We start from the raw sequence: 18,089 nt of genomic DNA, 5'->3' as shown, positions 1-18,089 counted from the left end.
TATTATCCTCAAAAAGGTAAATGCAGCTGCAGGGAAATTATGTTCCCCAAATTGCATTTGGGGAGTTTGATAGGTCTTAATCAATTGGGGAAAAAAAAAAAAACAAAGTCTAATCTCACGGATCAAAAGAAAAAGGGATTAAATCCAACCTGTGGCTAAAATGAGCTCTTCTTGCACTCAGTGAATCAAAGAGCCATTTTATGTTTGAAGACTTCAAATATTGTTAAGTGGAACTTTATTTCAAAAAGATACCGAAATGAGTAAAGTAAGCAACACGGATCGTATAAATATCTGTGCAACCAAAACAGGCACAGTGAGGCACTTTCCTGCCCTCTGCCGCCACAAAACAAACCGAGTTGTTTTTTTTAAGTAGCTACAAAACTATGAACATCATCTGTAATCTGTCAGTTTAAGATTTGATCATTACATCTACGCCATTTTGTTTTTTAAAACGACAGATGTTACAAAATACAACATTGCTGTCTGCATGGAAGGTGGAGTAACAGGACCTTAAGAGAGAGTCGCCAATTTCTATATGGTTCAACAGAAATTATTTAAAGTTTTGTTCTAAAAGCTACTGTTTGAATTCATCTTAGGATAAATAGAGGAAAGCATGCACATTAATGCAAATATGGAGGTAAAAGGGGAAAAAAAAATCATTCACACAAGCTATCAAAGTTCAATCCGATAGAAAATCAAAAACGTTTGACGGAACATTCTTCTTCAGCGATTTGGCCCAAAGACTCCCCACACCGTCTTTACAAGAAATAAATCCCCGGAACAATCGGAAGTTCAAAAATGCTTTTGATGCCGTTTGTTTTTACAAAATGGTTCACACAGTTGTGTCCGTCTGTTCCTCCCTCACACAGAGTACACAGACGGAGTGGATTGTAAGGACGACCCAGATTTTATTCTCATGATTTATGAAAGTGTGAACCCTGAATGTGTTGTTTTTGCAGCTGGAGCGCTGCATGCATTTTATTACACTCTCCCCCCCTGCACCCCCCCCACCCCCACAACATCCACGAGCGCCATAAAGGAAAAATACACACTGCAGTACAATGTAACGCGTTTTATGGAAATACACCTGCTTTGCATCAACCGGTTTCATGTATTACATCACTATTTTCAACTCATATACTCAGCCACTTTCTGAATACATTCATCTTTTTTGTTTTTTTGTTGTAAAAATCAGCACAGCAACATCAACAGACATCTACAAAAAAAAAAAAAAAAAAAACAACCTCTACCTCACTGGCTCAAACAGCCGCGGCGTCCTCTGGGAGGGAGCGGGTTCCGTAACGCTTATCAGCCATTATTCTCGTCGTTGACACGTCATCGAAATAAATATGTATACAACAACATGGTAACACTGAAGAGTGGTCGGTGTTGTCTTCGGGGTGTTAGACGCCCAGCTTGTTGGCGATGGTCATGAGCACCTTGAGGATGGGCATGAAGGCAGAGATCTCGCTGAAGTTGCTGCTGCTGACCACCTGAGTGTGGATCTCCAGGCCCCGCTGGTAGTTTTGGCTCGCCACGCAGCGGCTGATCTCGTGGAGTCCGCTCAGGATGTTGTGAGAGAGCTTAAAAAAAAAAAGAAAAAAAAAGAAGTAGCATTTGGTAACTTGTTATGCCAGTTATGTTTTTAGTTATGTTTTTCAGATTATTCAACTCTTTAATGTTTTTCTCAAATAAGCAGGGAACTTAAATCTTAAGCTTAACCCCTAAAAGGGCATCATATATTTATGGGTTTAAGCCAATAAATCATTTACAGTCAATTTGTTTTACCGTTCATGTTTTTTTTTTTTTAAAGAGTATAAACTCAAGACTTCCTTGAATTGCTTATGAAAATGTATATTTTCCCCAATTTATTTTCATGCTGAAGACGATTAAAACATTTTTAATTTATAGATACATTTTATAGTACTGTCAGGCTTTTAATAAAAAAGATAGACAGATTACTTTTTTATTACCAAAAAAAAAAAAAGTTTTGGGTTCTGATCTGTAAGTTAGAGTATCAGTTAAAAAAAAAAAACATGCTGTTGACAAGAAACCTGACATTTCTGTTTAGCACTGTCGTCATGGAGACACTCTGATCAGCTTCAGTTAGTTGACATCACGTCTCTGAGAACATATTGATCACCACGCAGCCTGCATGTTGACCACGAGCCATCCGCTGCAGAGCAAACCCTCCCTGCTCCCGTTTGACTCAGGATATGGACGATTCTGCTTCAGCACAAAGCGATCCTTACCGACTGCTCTCTCAGCTTGTCGTACAGGTGTCCCAAACGCTTTCCAGCGTCATCGAGCTTCCTTTTTGTTTGCTGAAAAACATTTATATGCTTTATGTTACCACATACTTTCCTCTGCAGAGAAAACAGGCTGCAAAATGACGACAAAAACCAACAGCGGAACGAAAACACGGCTGACTTACAGGATCTCCTGCAGCGAGCTGGCAGCGCTGCACCAAGCTGTCAAAGGTGGTTTTGAGGACCATGTGCTCCGCCGGGATTTCTTTCTGCTCCACTCTCTCTGCTGGCAGCTGCTGGAGGAGCTGAGCAACAAAAGCACACAAATGAGAAAAAAAAAAAAAAAAGAAAAGCCGATGCCATTCCCGATGAGCGCATTGCTGCTGAGGATTCAAGTAACCGCCCCTCCGTTGGAAACGAACCTGTACGTTTGGCTCCTGAGGGGCTCCGGGTGGGACTTGGGTGTGGTTGTGTGGCTGTGGGGCCTCCACTGGGAAACCCATCACAGGAGCAGTGATGGGGGCTGGTGGAGTGTAGTTGTCAGGGAGCTGTAAACACAGAAAGGTTCAAATTTGATACATAGGAATATGCCTTTTTAATTGATTTTCCTTGGCTGCAAAACATAAACTGGTACTGAGGCTGGTTTTCCTCACAGTATTTAGAACAGACTATCAAAAGTAAAAAAAAAAAAAAGAAATAAGGAATGGTCATGCCAACTGAACACAATTTGTTCAAAAAGAAGCAGGTAGAAGATAAAAGATCTTTTGATCTTCTAAGTTGCTGCACTACTGTTTTCCTAATAACATGCAGCCTTAACTTCAGATGGGACTGAAGGTTTCTGTTCAGTAGGATGGATGTGAACTGTTACAGTTTTGACACAAAACGTCCAGGAATCCACTGAGAAATTGAAGATGAATAGGGATTTCATTTTTTTCAGCATCACTTTGAATGAATTAAAGTGTCAAAATCAAGATCTCAGTGGTTTGTGGTATTGAAACGTGACATTTTAACAGGAGTATTTACTCGCTTTAGATTCACAGTAAACACTGCCACAGAAAAACCAAACTGACATTTTATGTCATATATTTAACACAATTTGGCCTTAGGAGCAGCAGTAGTGTTTAAAAAAATACTCATGTTAAGAAGTGACTAACATTGGCCAATGTTGATGCTGATATGCATCCCTCTATAAACATTAACCTTAAATGCTTGACTTCTTTTTTTTTTCTATAATCAAGCAATGACTGAATAAATACCTTCTGCTTCCTGGGTCCGGTGCGAACTGCTGGTGGATCATTCCAGCCATCATGTGGTCCTACATAAAAAAATATTATGTTAGTTTTTACATGTAAAAAAGAAAAGTCCCAGCAGATAGAAGTAGATAGCCAAAAAAGCATTCATAAAGCTGCTTTCATACATGCAACTGGCAACATGTACAAACGGTGCTGTGAAAACACCGCAGACGAAACCAGTCAGACAAGACTTGTGTTTACTTGTGTGTGCTGCTCACCGTCTGCTGCTGAGGTGCAAAACTCATGCAGTGTTTTGCAGAACTATTATATCCCTTGAATTTCTCCAAAATTGTGACGTTAACGGACATGATTAGGTTTTATGTGACAGACCAACACAAATCACGCACATATAACTGTGCACGGGAAGAAAGTGATTCACTGTTTCCAAAGGTTTTTCCAAGTAATTGCAAAAAGTGTGGTGTACGTTGGTGCGTGGTTTTCTTCCAGGACTGATCTGTATCAAGATCAACTCCTTAATAAGCCTCCCTGTTGTGGCCAAAGCAACAAATCCCCACAGCATGATGCTGCCACCACCATGCTGACTTGTAACTTCCAACTCTGGAAGCCTGCAGCAGCAATGTGACTAAATGAGGAAAAGGTCAAGGGATATCAATACATTTTCAAGGCACTGTAGCTGGCATGTATCAACTCCTGAATTTTAGCATGGGAGATATGTTCTAGCTCGCCTCTATGCTAGTTATTTGGCTTTTTTTTTTTTTTTTTTAGCTTTTGGACTTACAAATGTCTCGCCCGGAACGCTAGCTGGAGATGGGCACCAGCAACCCTCCCAACCACACTGAGGGACGGGGGTGTCAAGAAAATGGATGGATGGATGGACTTACAAATGATTTCCCAATTAAGTCTGAATACGACGCTTTAGATTTCTTGTGAACTTTGAGGCAATGTTAGTCTGCATAGCAACGCACTGCAAGTTAAAACATGTTTTTTTCAACCGCTCAGATTTTAAAGGTTTGCGCAAATTCAAACGGCTAAGCAAGGCAAAACATATGGGAAGCTTTCTATTTGAAGTTCTCATCAGTAACAAATGAAACTACAAGCAATGCATTCAGTTTAGGTCAATAAATAGCTAGAAAAAAATGTGGTGACATATAACACCTACATTTTTATTTAAAAGTAAACCACATTAAGCAAGCCTTGAATGGTGATTGGCAGGAATCAAATAAAATCTAATTTATTTATTTTTTTCTGACAGGTGATTGCACAACATTTAAGCACAATCAGTAACAGCAGCGCTGTTACAGAGAGAAGAGTCAAAGTTACCTACTTTCAGTATCAGTCAGAAAAGGCACAGAAGTGTTGGAAGGTATTTAAATGACACATCGGCATGTTTGCACGATCAAGACTTTCAGGAAATAACAAGAAAGCTTGAGTATAGCACAGCGGCTGTGTTTTATCTTTCAGTTCTGGCACAGAATATGCTGGAGTTGGAGAGAGCTACGGCAAACATCTAGGTTCTCCAAGAGCGCCTTGTCAGCAATGCTAACCATGCTTATCACTAAAACAAGGTGCTAATGATGGCTTAAAAAGTCAATTTACTATTCATTAGAACAGCAAATTGTTCTGAATATTGTTGTTATATCTTCTTATGCTGCATATTTGAGAATAAATAGGAAGAGGAAGGTCAGTGGAGTACGAAAGCTAGAAATTGACCACAAAACTAGGATCATTGAATACTTCTAACTTGATGAAAAATAAACTTTAGTTACATTATTTTAAAAACTCATTTCAGTCATCTAAACCTTTGAAATCTTCACTTATTGGCTGATACAAGCGGCAGACAAGCGGAAGCAATTCAACAGAAAAAGGAAACTTGTTTCAGCTATTGCATATGCATCGTGGTCTACATGTTTCTGCTTTTCTGTTCAAGCTGTTCTATTTTTTGTTTTGTTTGTGTTATATCAAGCACTCATTGCGTCACCTTGATGATCACACTCGAAATTCAGCCAGGGAAAATTTCCTGCGAATTAAAAACGGTGTGACATCTGAATACAAGTGTTTTCTCATCACCATTACCCTAAAGATGATGTTCTTTATTTGGTAAAAAAAAAAATAATAAAAAAAATGTAACCAGATTAAAGGAATTTCACTTCTGGACTGGAACATAATTGATCCCATGTGTACCTGTAGGAGGAGGAGCAACCACAGGGGCCGGGAAGGGCTTTGCTGCAGGAGCTCCAGGGCCTCCTTGGGGATATCCAGCTCCCATATGAGGGAAGGAACTAGACGCCATGGGGGGTGCTGGGCCTTGGCTGTGGAAGCTGCCTGGGAAAATGGGACCCGGTGCTCCTGGTTGCGAGCTTTGTGGCGTCATGCCTGAGGGTAAAGAGGTAGACGGTACAAATCCTATAGGAGGCACCCCGGGGCTTGGAGTGGGGGGCAGGCCTCCAGGGGTGGAGGATGAAGGTGGCAGTGGAGGCCCTGCTAGGCTTGCAGCTGGCATGGGCGGGCCAGTGGGAGAGAAGGGGCCGCCACTGGAAACGGGCTGAGGCTGGAATGGCTGATGAGAAGAGAAAGCTGGAAATGGACAGGAAGAGGAAACATTTACTTAAAATACAAAGTCTAGAAAATAATCATTCTAACATAAGAATAAATGTTAATTTTTTTTATATGCTCTGGTGGGAGCTTGACTTTTAAGTCAAAGAGAATGTTGACATGTGTTGCGCATTTAATAAAAAAAACAACAACAACAAAAACACCAAGATGGCCAGAAGGAACAGGTAAACTTTAACTTCATAATGTTCTGGGTTTATACATTAATCTATCATTCCCATGTTTATGAATTATATTTAAAAAAAAACAAAAAAACAATAAGTTCATGGTGTTAACTAAATCACATTTTTAGCTCTATTCTCATAATGGCTGCTAAAGAGTAGATGCAGCGCAGTGAATCAAACACTGAATAAAACCCAAGCTAAGAATTTTATGTATCTGAGCCGTGATTTAGAAGTAAATTAATTCTCTTTTAATGAGTTTACAAGTAGCACGCTTCTCAAAAGAACTGTGGTCCCGAAGATTTAAAAAGCAAAAGCTCTGAGGAACATCAGAGTTCTCAGAAGAGAAAAAGAATTCCCACAAGCAAGTTGACAAAAAAAAACCCAACTAAAAAACAATCTTATCAGGTCTTTGACAAAGTAAAAGCAAGTTTGTATGACCTCCTTAATCTGTCTGACCTTGCTGAAAGAACAAGGTTATGCTACTGATAACATCAAACATCATGAGGAATGATGATCATATTCATGATCATGCTCCTCATGATGCTGATAACGTCAACATCATGAAGAACATCAGAGTTCTCAGAGAAAAGGAATTCCCACAAGTATGCTGACAAAAAAAACACAACAAAAAAACAATCTTATCAGCTCTTTGCCAAAGTAAAAGCAAGTTTGTATGACCTACTAAATCTGTCTGACCTTGCTGAAAGAACAAGGCAACTGTTAAGCTACTGATAAACCTATTGTGAATTTTTATTTTACATTCACGAGGATGCGTATGAGAGAGTGAATGTGCAAGCGTGTGTGTGCGCGAGCGTTCAGGTGGGAGTCTGTTGCACTTTCAGATCAATCCATCTTCACATCGACTCTGCTGTGCGTCCTTATTTGCGCTGATGAAACGCTCCCTCACAGCTAGAGGCTGGTACCATTTTGCGCAGTGGGGGCGGCGTGTTAGTTTCACTTCACTAAAGTTTTGTCTGTAAACCACAAAGGTCAATTTTTGTCTTTTCAGACCAAAACAATTTTTTCCACATTCATGTGGGTGTGGCCTCGATGGCCTTAAATAGGCTTGTTATTTAAGTGTGCAGACATGCATTAGTAGAGTCGTAGTTGCGATTTGGGAGATGCTTGGGCAATGGTGTATTTTGCTTTATTTATGGTGCATTTATGGTGTATTTCCTTGATTTAAAATTCTCCACAACTTTATCCACGACCTGTCTGTTGTCTTTCCTTGCCTTCATGATGCTAATTACATGGCTTCTGAAGGCAACTGATTGCACTGGATTTAATTTAAGAGAATCAGATCAAAAGGCACTAAATGCAAGACATTTTAGATTTTTTTTTTTTTTTACTATTTATCCCTTTCACTTCTCAATTATATGCTAATTTTTGCATGCTTATCATGGGAAGTCCCACTCAAATACTAAAGTTTGTAGTTGTCACGTGAAGAAATATTTAAAAAAAATTTTAAAAAGGATACGATACATTTTTGCAAGACAGATTCTTTAAGCTAATTTTCAAGCTTCCAAACCTGGAGCTGCAGCAGGATGTTGCGGATACGAAGGCCTTACAACTGGGCGGGTGGAACTGGGCGGATGTGCATGAGTGGATGGTGGCAGACCTGGGCCTGGGTTGGGTGGAGGAACTTGAGGAGTAAACATTGATGGCATTGGAGGCTGCTGTTGTGAAGGAACCTGTGGTGGAGCAGATGGCTGGAACTGACTCTAAGGTTAAAAAACACACATAAAAAAACCCAGTATGTTGAGCAATTTAAACAAAAATGCTTTGTGGCATTATGACTGAATTCATGGCTAAGCCATCTCTACCATGATGGGTGCTTTTGGTGCAGGAGGCTGAGCTGCAGGAGTGGGATTAGCTGTTGGCACGCCAACCCTATTGAAGGAGTTTGGAGGTTGCTGTTGGGCAGCAGCCTCTCCCTGAGCATGGTACAGCCGGTCTCTCAGCATCCTGATGCCAGGCTGATGAGAAAAAAAAGTTGTACGAAAACCAAGATTTGGTTAATTCAAGTGAGAAATTACACAAAGTCAAACTAGAGGCTTTAAAATAAGTTTTTTTTTACTTGATCTGAGGTGTCAGGCAGGTATGTCATGGCAGTGGCTAAGCTGCCCTCTGCAGCCAGGATGCCAGCGTAGCAGGTCAGCTTCTCTGCCAGCACTGGGCTCTGCACTGCCACCTCACTGTTGCGGAGGCGCTCAATTGACTTCCGTAGCATCATCACTTTTTCAACCAGATCCTACAAAAAAACAAAACAAAAAACACAATGTTCACATAAATCCATGCACAGTTTTAACACGGGCTTCCTTCTCCTTTCTCTTAAAGACTCAGATTTCTAACAAAAAGTCAGAAAATTAATTTTCGTTCCAAACTGGACCGACGTAGATTAGATCTATTTCAAATACTAAAACACTTCTGAGCTGGATTATACTGTATTAAAACAAAACACAACTCACTTCTTGATCTGTAAAACCAATATTTAGTTTGTACAAATTCATAAGAACAGAAGTTTAAATTATTGTCTGCCATCACACCAGGTGAAATAACTTTTTTTTTTTTTACATACTTTTTCTGAGTCTATGAATCTGTACTATCACAGATTAACTCCAAAAACAATCGACTAGAAAACTAGTTCTTATGAGGAAAATGAATATAGTAAATAATAAATAGTAAAATATACATTTAACATTTTGCTAATTTCTTAAAGATCTAGAAAAATTTTAAAGTTGCTTTTATACCGATGCACACATCCATACTGAGATTGTACCTCTAGCCCGAGAGGGGAAGAGCAGTCTCTGTGCAAGGCCCAACACTCCACCAGCTTTTCAATGTTCCCAGAGCAGATGTAACACAAACAGGCCTGCAGGCAGCGCTTCTCTGTGCCCTCGTGCACCAGCCGGTTTCCCAAGGTATCTGGCGGGACAAATGGCAAAACTCCAAAATATTAAAGATAGAAGAACGACTGGAAATGGAGCAAGGACATGCATAGGCTGGTGTTAGTGAGAAAATCAAACCCTGAACTGCAATTTTATACTTCCCAGAGAGGGGAGGCATGTCAGGGTTCGAGTTGCACGCCAAGGAATGTTTAAACTTACCGCAAAAACAAGCAAAGTCTTCAGGGTGAGCGTAAGTCAGCAGAGCGGCAAGAGCTTCCTTCCAGTTGTCCAGCTCACAGTTCTGCACGATGTCCCTCCAGTTCTGGGTCACCACTGATGATATAAGCTGGAGTTTGTGGGAAATAAATTATGATTTAGCAAAACATTATGTTAGATGAAGTTATATAGACTGATTACACACAGATATATATGTATATACAGGCTACTTCAAGCATATATATTTAAATAGCCACTGCTACAGAAATTGGCTGTTCATAGACTACTGTATCCATTGCACACTAAAGGAAAGTTGAGAGGAAGGAAAAAGTGTAGTAGAAAATATGTATTACCTTGATTATCCAGGCCATTGTATAACATTTCTATATTGAAAATCCTTTTTTTCCATCTGTAATATTCACATTTTCTGAAAAACTGAAGGTTGTTTTTTTTTGTGCTAACCCACAATAATCAGCAAAAATAACCTCATATCTCACTGGATGTAATGAATCCACATAATGTTCAAGTTCAACTTTCTGACTGAAAAGATTTAACTTGTCATTAATATTCCAGTTTACTGAGATCCACCTGCATCACAATCTTACCATTGATATGCTGTTTTTTTGCTTGCTCAGGTATTTCTGCTGTGTCTTCTTGAGAAGGTCCTCTCCACCGCTGATGGACAGCAAAATGGCCTCAGCATAACGACCATCGTTGAGACACAAATCCACGGCTCCCTCAAAGTTGCCAACCAGCAGCGCCTGGCTTATCAAACCGTCAGTGTCTGCAGAAATGATTGGCATTATGAATCAGGTGATCAACAGAAACTGCCTCTGAAAAACAGCAATGAGAAAAAAAGTTATTCTTACTTATTAAAGAAAGGTTCTTACCACATGATACAGGGATTTGGAAGGTGGAATTGTCCTTGGGAGTATGACTGAAGAAGTCTGCTGGTGAAATGGACCCTGAGGTTCTAGCATCAGCTGCAGCTTCATCTGATCTCTGTAGAGAGAGAGAGAGAGAAAAAAGGAGATTTAATTTTTCCAGAAGTTACGATTTCAAAACTCACAACTGTGGAGAACATCTGACCTCAGTTGTGAGACGCTGCATCTTCTCTGCAAGATCTTTGGCATCGACTCCATGGCCGTTGGATTGAAAATTCTTCCCCAGACATTTTGAAATCTACATGAAGATAACGTTTTTACAGCTACGACATGGTATGACTCAAAGGAAAGGTAAGAATCTATTTAAAAAAACAAACAAACAGAATACCTTTCTCTCCAATTCATCTTTGCTGAAACCCAAAAGTTTAAGGAATTTAATACGGGCCTCGTCCTCAAAGTTGACCTGTAATTCGAGGAATGTGACACGTCATAACCCCAGACTGAGTCAGAGATTCAGCTCGTGTCTAAACATGAGGAGACTCATACCAGAAGGAATTTCCATATATCCTGTTCCGCATCCGACTTGGCGTTCTGGATCTTGGCCTGGCAGTAGTTGTTGAAGGAACCCGACTGCAGCGCCGCCTGAAGCTCCCTGGAGCGCTGGAGGAACTCTGTCTCCGTGGTAACCTGGCTCACAAACACTTGTCTGGGGACAGGCTGGGGGCTTTGCACCGGAGGAAGCTTTGGATTCTCAAAGGTTATCAGCTTTCCACCAAACTGGAAAAACAACAACAAAAAAAAAAAAACAGAAGTTCAATACTATGAAAAAACATGGTGTGCATCTAAATCCAAAAAGAATTCATCCCCTCTGAATATTTTCACATTTTCTTCCAAGTTTTTGCAACCATAAATTTAAATGTATTTTACTGGGATCACAGTAGTTCATAATGGTGAAAAGGAAGGTAAAAAATATATGGTTTAGTTTTCATACTTAAAATAATAATAATAAAAAAGGAATAAAATAATCTGTAAAGCCAGCCTATGTATTCAGACTCCTTTGTTTGGATACTCTTAAATAAAATCCAGGGCAACCAAACACAGCATGAAGTACTCTAATATCACACTTACCCCAAAGGAAGCTCCCACTGGCCTGCGCACCCATTTAGGTGGCTTCTTCAGAGGAGGAACGATGGTTTCCTGCACACTGGGCTGAGGAACCTGTAGAGGAGGCAGCACTTGTCCCGTACCAAAGGGATCCATTGTATCAAATGAAGAGGATATCTGGTAAAATATAAAGAACATGATTTGTTCAATTAACAACTGCATGCTAAATCAATTCAGTTATTTGTAGATTTGTAGTTATTTGTAAGAGAATATCTCTTTTTCCATGTCCAAATAAATACAAACACAGGAAAACTTTCACATGTTTAAATATTTGCATCAACTCTTTCTTTTCAGTACTTCCGCTATAATAAACTGTTTCTATGGATGTTTGTCAGGGGAAACACCACTTCTCTAGGAAGTATTTTCTTCCCTCTTTCAAATTTAGTTATTCGTCAGCGTGATTTCCTTTATGACAGCACCATCTTGTGGACAGATAACTAAATGTTCAAAACGTTTAACATTTAAAATTTAAACTAGTAATCACCATGTCAGCTGTGCTTTGCTGCTGAGCCTTCAAGCTCCCTCCCATCACAGAGTAAACTGTTATTCTCCCATCAAACGACGCTGCTGAAAGAAGGGCCGGATTCCTGGGGCACCACTGGACATCAAAGCACCACTGGTTTGTAGTTGGAAGCTCATAAATTACCTAAAATTAAAAAAACAAGACACCAGTGAAGATCAATATAGCAAAGAGAGCTAATTTCAGAACTACATACAGGTAAATGAAAACCTCAAATACCTCTCCAGTGTTTGGATTCCAGCAGAGGATCCTGTTGTCTTTTGCGCTACTCAGGAGGAGCTCCGAATCGGCCTGGCTCCACGAAATGGACAGAATTCCTCTGGAAGATGCCAGCGGCACAAAACTCAGAACAATCTAATAAAAATTCAATCAAATTTATGCTAACGAGAGATAACTCAGTAAAACTGTACCTTTTGTGATTTTCCAGCACTTTAAGGGGTGACGTAGCAAAGCGAAGGTCCCACATCTGGATGACTGGCTGTCGGTCATCTTCTGAGGCCAACACCAGCTGGGTGGCCACGTCAGGGTGCCACAGCATTCCCGAACAGTGCATCTTCAGTCACATAGCAAGGTAGAATGCAAAAATCACAACACCCATTTACCATCAAAGTCTTTTCAATTTTATTTTTTTATTTACTGGGCTGCACCTTTTATTTCAACATTTCAGATCTGAATAAATTTTTAATTGATAAGTTACCTTATTTCAGTTGTTCAAGTAAAAAAGTGAAATAAATAAAAACATAAAGCCTTTTTTTTAAAAGTGAAATACTATTGCCTTTTTGATTACATTTTAAAGTACATGTGAAAGTTAGGGAACAGTATAGTCTGAGTATAGTCTGATTTCTATGTACTAGAAACATTATATTATTGCAAATGTATTACGAATGGACAAAAAATTGCTTAAAATAAATTATTAAGGGAGCCTTAATTACATGACCTGATGGACAACAGGCAAATCTCAATTATCTCTTTTTAATAATTAAAAAAAAAAAGAAAAACAACCAACCCTGTTGCTGTGATCACTGATCTTTATGATGGGCTCATTCTTCCTCAAGTCCCACACAACCGCTTTCCCACTGGGGTTAGCAGAGGCCAGGATGTGCTGAACCTGCCTGTTCCACGACACAACACTGATGTCTTCAACGGGCTGAAACAAGAGAAAACAGCTGCTTGTCCAATACAAATCAGATCATTAACGGTCAGAGTGTTAAAGCACTTTGACAACTCTGGAAAAAAGCAGGTCAGTTTCACAAATAAGAGCAAAGCAGACACCATAAACAAAAGAGGTTCCACTCTTATTCAGGTTTCAAATTACAAAAATAGGAAATTAAATTTGAAAGTGACTGTGGTTTTAATTGTAAATAGGTTTATATAGCACAATAGAATCTGCGACTTTTCTAAATCCAGTACTTACCTGCGTTTTTGCTCCTGGAGTCATTGGGCTGCTGAAGTTATTTAGATCCCAGATGTAGATCTCGGAGTCATTGGCTCCAGAGGCAAGAAGATTACTCTGCGAAAGAAAAGGCCACAGATGGAAAATTATGAATTATACGAGATGTGCTTTTAGATAATCTGTCTATAATCGCAATGCATTTACCTGGAACGGGTTGAAATCAAGTGCATGGACTGGTCCTGTGTGTTTGTCAGACTGCCCAACAACTGCCTCTGCTCCAGAACTTATGATAGACTCTGGGTTATATACAGTCAATGTGCCATTTTCGCTTCCCCCAACGAGTCTCCCTCCAGTTCCATCTTCTGCCGTACCGAAATTTACCCATACAATGCTGTGCAACCTATGGGAGCAAAACAGGCATTACTGTATTACCCCCAAAGCCTGCAAAAAATAAAAGGGCAGCCACCCTCTACGTGTGCAAAGAAGGTTGAGACAAACAATTGCACACTACAATTTCAGTTTGCTTGTAAATAAAAGAAAAATGAAGAACATCCAATATTTCATTCCACTTGAAAATTATGTGCTACTTTTTGTCAGTCTAGCACATAAAATGTTAGCAAAATACATCAAAGCTTGTGTGTAAAAATGTTCCAAGGGTGTGAATAGTTTTTACAATGCACTACGGTTGCAATTGTAAACAGCTATGGCCTGTAATAAAAATGCAGCATAATCCACCAGTAAGCAAAATCAAAACCCAAAACGCAATGCAAGTTCTATGTACTGACTGATGGAGACTGCAGGATGTGCACGTTAAAATGTGTAAATGTATGATAGAGTACCTGTTTGTGGTGGGTAATGAACCCTTGAGATGCATCTCCAGAGAGGGGTCGGCAAAATCCATCTCAAATATCTCTATGGCAGCTGTGGTGTTGAAAGAAGCATCGAGCTGTTGTGCTGATGTTCCTAAGGCCAGGTAGATCGGATGGTGTCCGGCAGGACTCCATGCCTGGTGGGCAGTCCTCTGAATTTCCTTCAACCTCATCTTCCACTACAGAGGTTCAAGTTTCAAAACCTAGGAAGGTGAGACCACCGGTGTATTATTTTATTATAGACATTTTTTGCTGTACAGGTTAACATGACTAATAAAGATAAACAAAATCTGATGTTCTCAGTAGAAAAATAAATGCATAAAGCCCTAAAATTTATTGATTCTGGATTCCCAACTCTGGAATTGATAAAACACATTGAACCGACACCAGAAGACGACATCGCTCCCCAAATCATCTGTAGCTATCGATTTGGTTACATTTCTCCTTTTCCATTTTGCTGAAGCACAGCAACATCCGTTCAGATTATTTCTGACTGTTACCTGCCATAGGAAATGCCTTTAAATCCAGTCTACTTCACACAGCAGTAACCCGAATAACAAAAATAATCACACCATAATTATAGCTCATCTACAATTGATTCAAATTGATGTAGTTCTTAGTACTATAATCGTCAAGTTGCCAGACTACTATCAAATAAGATTTTTCTGTTTATCTGCCATGTAGCTAGCGAGTTAGCATTTCGCAAGCATACCTCGAACATAGCCTTCATTAAATTTCGAAATGTTAAAATACGAAATGTATTAATATTATTTAGCGTTAGGGTTAAAATGCGATATATTCAACCAATCTATGAAAACACCATATCTTAAATTTTTCACTTTATACTCCCAGCCGATGCTGCTGTTGCTAGCTAGCTAGCCGTTAGCCACCACCCCAATTGCAGTACATCAAAGGCAAATATAACAAAGGATATAAAGACTCAATTTAAATCTCCTGGTTAGGAAAATGTGTTTTTAAGAGCAACTTACGTAAACTGTGTTACACAGCTTGACAATTTGCGTCTACACGCTCCAGTGCTACTTATCAGCGAAGCTAGCAGCCTAGACCAAAGTGCTACTGCCGTGTTGTCACTAAGGTACGGATCGCCCACAGGGACATTTTACATATAGCCTCAAATTTCAGCTGACCTAACGCCCTGAACTCATCGGAACCACATCTGGGATAGTACAATTGTCAGAATAATTTTTTTTCATTTGAACATTTAAAATCATCAAGTGCTGTTTTTATTTAATGAAACAAATTTAGTCTTTACATAGAACAAAATACAATTCCACACAGATATTTTATACATTAACGTAAGTCTTTATTTTCGCCAGAAATATATACAAGAGCAAAATCGTATTTTAAGTTTAGATTTCATAATTTTTAACTTCTTCTGGTGTCTTTGCAGGATCTCCTCCTTTCTCCAAGTACAGGTTGTTGTAGGGATATTGCTTTGGGGCCTGAAACGAGAAATAAATGAGTGTATTACTAAATACATAAATGCAAAAATAAAGCAATACGAAGCAGAAAAAGCAACAAGTGCCCAAAGTTATCAGGGTGTGTATGTCTTGTCTTAACATCCTGTAACCATAACCTGTAATAAGTTCCCCAAAGCTCAGAGATTAGGTTAAATCATCAATCATCTGAAATGAAATTCCCTGACTGCTTTCTCCCCCAATGTGATCTTATGATCTGTTTTGAACATTTTATTGTGAGATGTGGTTTAAGCATCATTAATGCACATCTCATTTTGGTACTATAAGATGGCAAAACCACCAAAACAAGCTTTCTTTGAAGACTGTTTTGGTGCCTCTTCCATACAAGATATTTCTTAAAGTGTTAAAGATCTGGTCTACACAAAAGTATGTAGCAGCCTTGTAAAATGATAATTTTCCATATTTTCTTTGATCAAAGAGCAGAGTAGGTTGCACTGGTATGTTTTGCTGCATTACTGTTAAGTAGCCAACTGAGCTGATTAACATTTTCCTGTGTTAATTTGTACCGCAGTACAGCAGAGTGTGGTGTGATTTGGGTGTGTACTTACAATAGGTTGATAGGATGGAAATTTCTCCCCCATGTAGAACATGAACAACATGAACCCGATGAAACCAAACAGTTGTTTCCACATTGTTGACCACGGCACAGGGCTTGGAGATGTGTCCACTCGGGTTCTGAGGTACATGTCAAAATTCCAGTGCATCTAGAATATTGGCACAACAGAACAACCTATTAATCTGATGACTCTAGATATGTTTTAAGCATTCATTTGCATATAGACAGAAATTTTTGGTCACAATTCTTCCTTGCAAAGTAGCTCAACCAAGGTCATATTATGTGGAGGAGCATCTAAACATCAGTTTTCATGTCTTCCCACAGAATGCTAAATGGAATTAGTTCTGTATTTTGACAGTCCTATTTTAACATCAATATGCAGGTAAATATGCAGCTCTGTTTAAACTCATTTAAACTCATTGTGTTATTTGAACAAGAAAAAAAATCCAAGTTATTTGATCCAAACTGTTCCTAAAACAACAGAGTAAGAAATGCTCCATGAGAAGAAAGTGTAAGAAGAGAATCACCAAACAGCAAGGAAGCATTCAATTTTAAGAATATCTTTTAACTTCCACTTCAGTTAAACATTATTTTGTGTTGTTCATTCCTATAATAAACACACTGATGCTGGTTATTATAATGTGAAAAAAAAGGTAAATGAATACTTCTTCATGGGTGTCCAGCTATGCGAACTGCAAAATTATATGGTATAGGACTTGGTATTTTATTTAAGAAAGCAATACATATAAATAACAAATGCTTTAAATTGTTAGTATTTACGTTAATTATTAAGAAATTATAACATATCTACAATAAAAAAAAAGACTTTTAGAAGGGAATTTCATCCCCGTCTTACCGGCTCTCCCCAGTTCCTCCTCAAGTCAGGGTGGTCCCATTTGTACCAGGGGTCTCTCTCGTGTTGGGACCTATCTGGTAGTTTTGGGTAATCACCGTAGCTATGGAAACAATAAAATTAAAGTGTTAGTTCCGAATGTCCATTATTGTTCATTCATTGGATTTCTTCTAAATGCCTATAACATTATACAGGAATGCGACATAAGCTGAAAAGTTTTCAAAAAGAAGCTCACCCCTCTCCGTTATCCGGATACGGCTCATAGTCCTCCACCCGAAGATTGTATTTCTTTGCAGCAGCAGCTCTCTCCTCTGGGGTCTTTGGGAATGGACCAGGAAGACTACCCTTTGTCGCACCAGAGGCTGAAACAGCAATAAAAATGCATTTCTGAAAGCAATAATGAACGTGTACACAACCCAATTTAAAAGACTTCGCTCCGCTCATTCAGAACAGCCGCTGACTCTCTGCTAGCTCGAGCTAATGCTCGCTAGTCAAGGTTACGTGCATGAGAAGCTTCCAACTAAAAACCACGACAAATATGTTTAAAGAAAGCTTTCATACCCACAATACTAAAACACAACCTACCTGCTCTACATCCCGATACAAGGGCTGAGAGGCCAGAACCTTTGCCCTTAGCGAGAGCCTTGGCCAAACGTTGAAAACCAACACCAGCCATGTTTACTGGCTGCTGTTGTCTGACAGAATGAGAGGTACGCATGCGCGAAAACGGAACTATGGGCTCCGGTAAGGAACATTGACATTCTTCTGCAATTTGCAAACATTTTCTCTGAAAAGGTGATTAATAAAAAATAAATAAATACATTTTAAAAAACCACGTCTTTATCAAGTATACAATTTTCTGTTATCTGTTGTCCAGAGTTAATTTTTATTTTGCATTGTGTTGGCAGTGTTTATTATGCAAAGTGGCATACAATGGTGGCTGTAACTGCAGTTGGTTCATGAGACTAAAT

At 39.2% G+C, this 18,089-nt stretch overlaps 2 protein-coding genes across 5 annotated transcripts; both read right to left on the bottom strand.

Moving 5' to 3' along the window:
- Positions 1-218: 218 nt before the first annotated feature.
- On the bottom strand, positions 219-15,338 carry sec31b (SEC31 homolog B, COPII coat complex component). 4 transcript variants are annotated; one of them, XM_008436894.3, is made up of 26 exons: positions 15,200-15,338; positions 14,181-14,413; positions 13,546-13,741; positions 13,363-13,458; positions 12,955-13,095; positions 12,359-12,501; positions 12,168-12,267; positions 11,913-12,074; positions 11,393-11,545; positions 10,811-11,041; positions 10,653-10,727; positions 10,470-10,562; positions 10,271-10,382; positions 9,986-10,164; positions 9,384-9,510; positions 9,056-9,201; positions 8,354-8,527; positions 8,100-8,252; positions 7,805-7,997; positions 5,684-6,076; positions 5,481-5,519; positions 3,506-3,564; positions 2,672-2,797; positions 2,435-2,554; positions 2,253-2,324; positions 219-1,583 (listed from the first exon to the last, which is right to left on the bottom strand). In XM_008436894.3, the coding sequence occupies exons 2-26, from the start codon at positions 14,381-14,383 to the stop codon at positions 1,404-1,406; spliced, it is 3,666 nt and encodes a 1,221-aa protein (XP_008435116.2). In that variant the 5' UTR covers positions 14,384-14,413; positions 15,200-15,338; the 3' UTR covers positions 219-1,403. The 4 variants fall into 4 exon arrangements, with proteins under 4 accessions (XP_008435116.2, XP_081456665.1, XP_008435117.2 ...); XM_081600539.1 differs by having other exon boundaries at positions 2,435-2,797; XM_008436895.3 differs by lacking the exon at positions 5,481-5,519.
- Positions 15,339-15,512: 174 nt separating this feature from the next.
- ndufb8 (NADH:ubiquinone oxidoreductase subunit B8) lies at positions 15,513-17,858 on the bottom strand. The gene is made up of 5 exons (XM_008436893.3): positions 17,704-17,858; positions 17,354-17,480; positions 17,122-17,221; positions 16,258-16,413; positions 15,513-15,673 (listed from the first exon to the last, which is right to left on the bottom strand). Exons 1-5 carry the CDS (start codon positions 17,834-17,836, stop codon positions 15,581-15,583), a joined length of 609 nt encoding a protein of 202 aa, XP_008435115.1. The 5' UTR covers positions 17,837-17,858; the 3' UTR covers positions 15,513-15,580.
- Positions 17,859-18,089: the final 231 nt, after the last annotated feature.

Source organism: Poecilia reticulata, chromosome 19, assembly GCF_904066995.2.
Source record: "Poecilia reticulata chromosome 19, P_reticulata-male-v2, whole genome shotgun sequence".
NCBI lineage: Eukaryota > Metazoa > Chordata > Actinopteri > Cyprinodontiformes > Poeciliidae > Poecilia > Poecilia reticulata.
This window is presented reverse-complemented; position numbering and strand designations above follow the sequence as displayed.

Coding starts and splice junctions, on each gene's coding strand:
- sec31b (XM_081600539.1), bottom strand. CDS start 14,383: ATGAGGTTGAAGGAAATTCAGAGGACTGCCCACCAGGCATGGAGTCCT. Junction 13,742..14,180: donor TCATTACCCACCACAAACAG/GTACTCTATCAT, acceptor TTGCTCCCATAG/GTTGCACAGCATTGTATGGG. Junction 10,563..10,652: donor AAGATGAATTGGAGAGAAAG/GTATTCTGTTTG, acceptor ATCTTCATGTAG/ATTTCAAAATGTCTGGGGAA.
- ndufb8 (XM_008436893.3), bottom strand. CDS start 17,836: ATGCGTACCTCTCATTCTGTCAGACAACAGCAGCCAGTAAACATGGCT. Junction 17,481..17,703: donor TGTATCGGGATGTAGAGCAG/GTAGGTTGTGTT, acceptor TTGCTGTTTCAG/CCTCTGGTGCGACAAAGGGT. Junction 17,222..17,353: donor TATCCGGATAACGGAGAGGG/GTGAGCTTCTTT, acceptor TTGTTTCCATAG/CTACGGTGATTACCCAAAAC.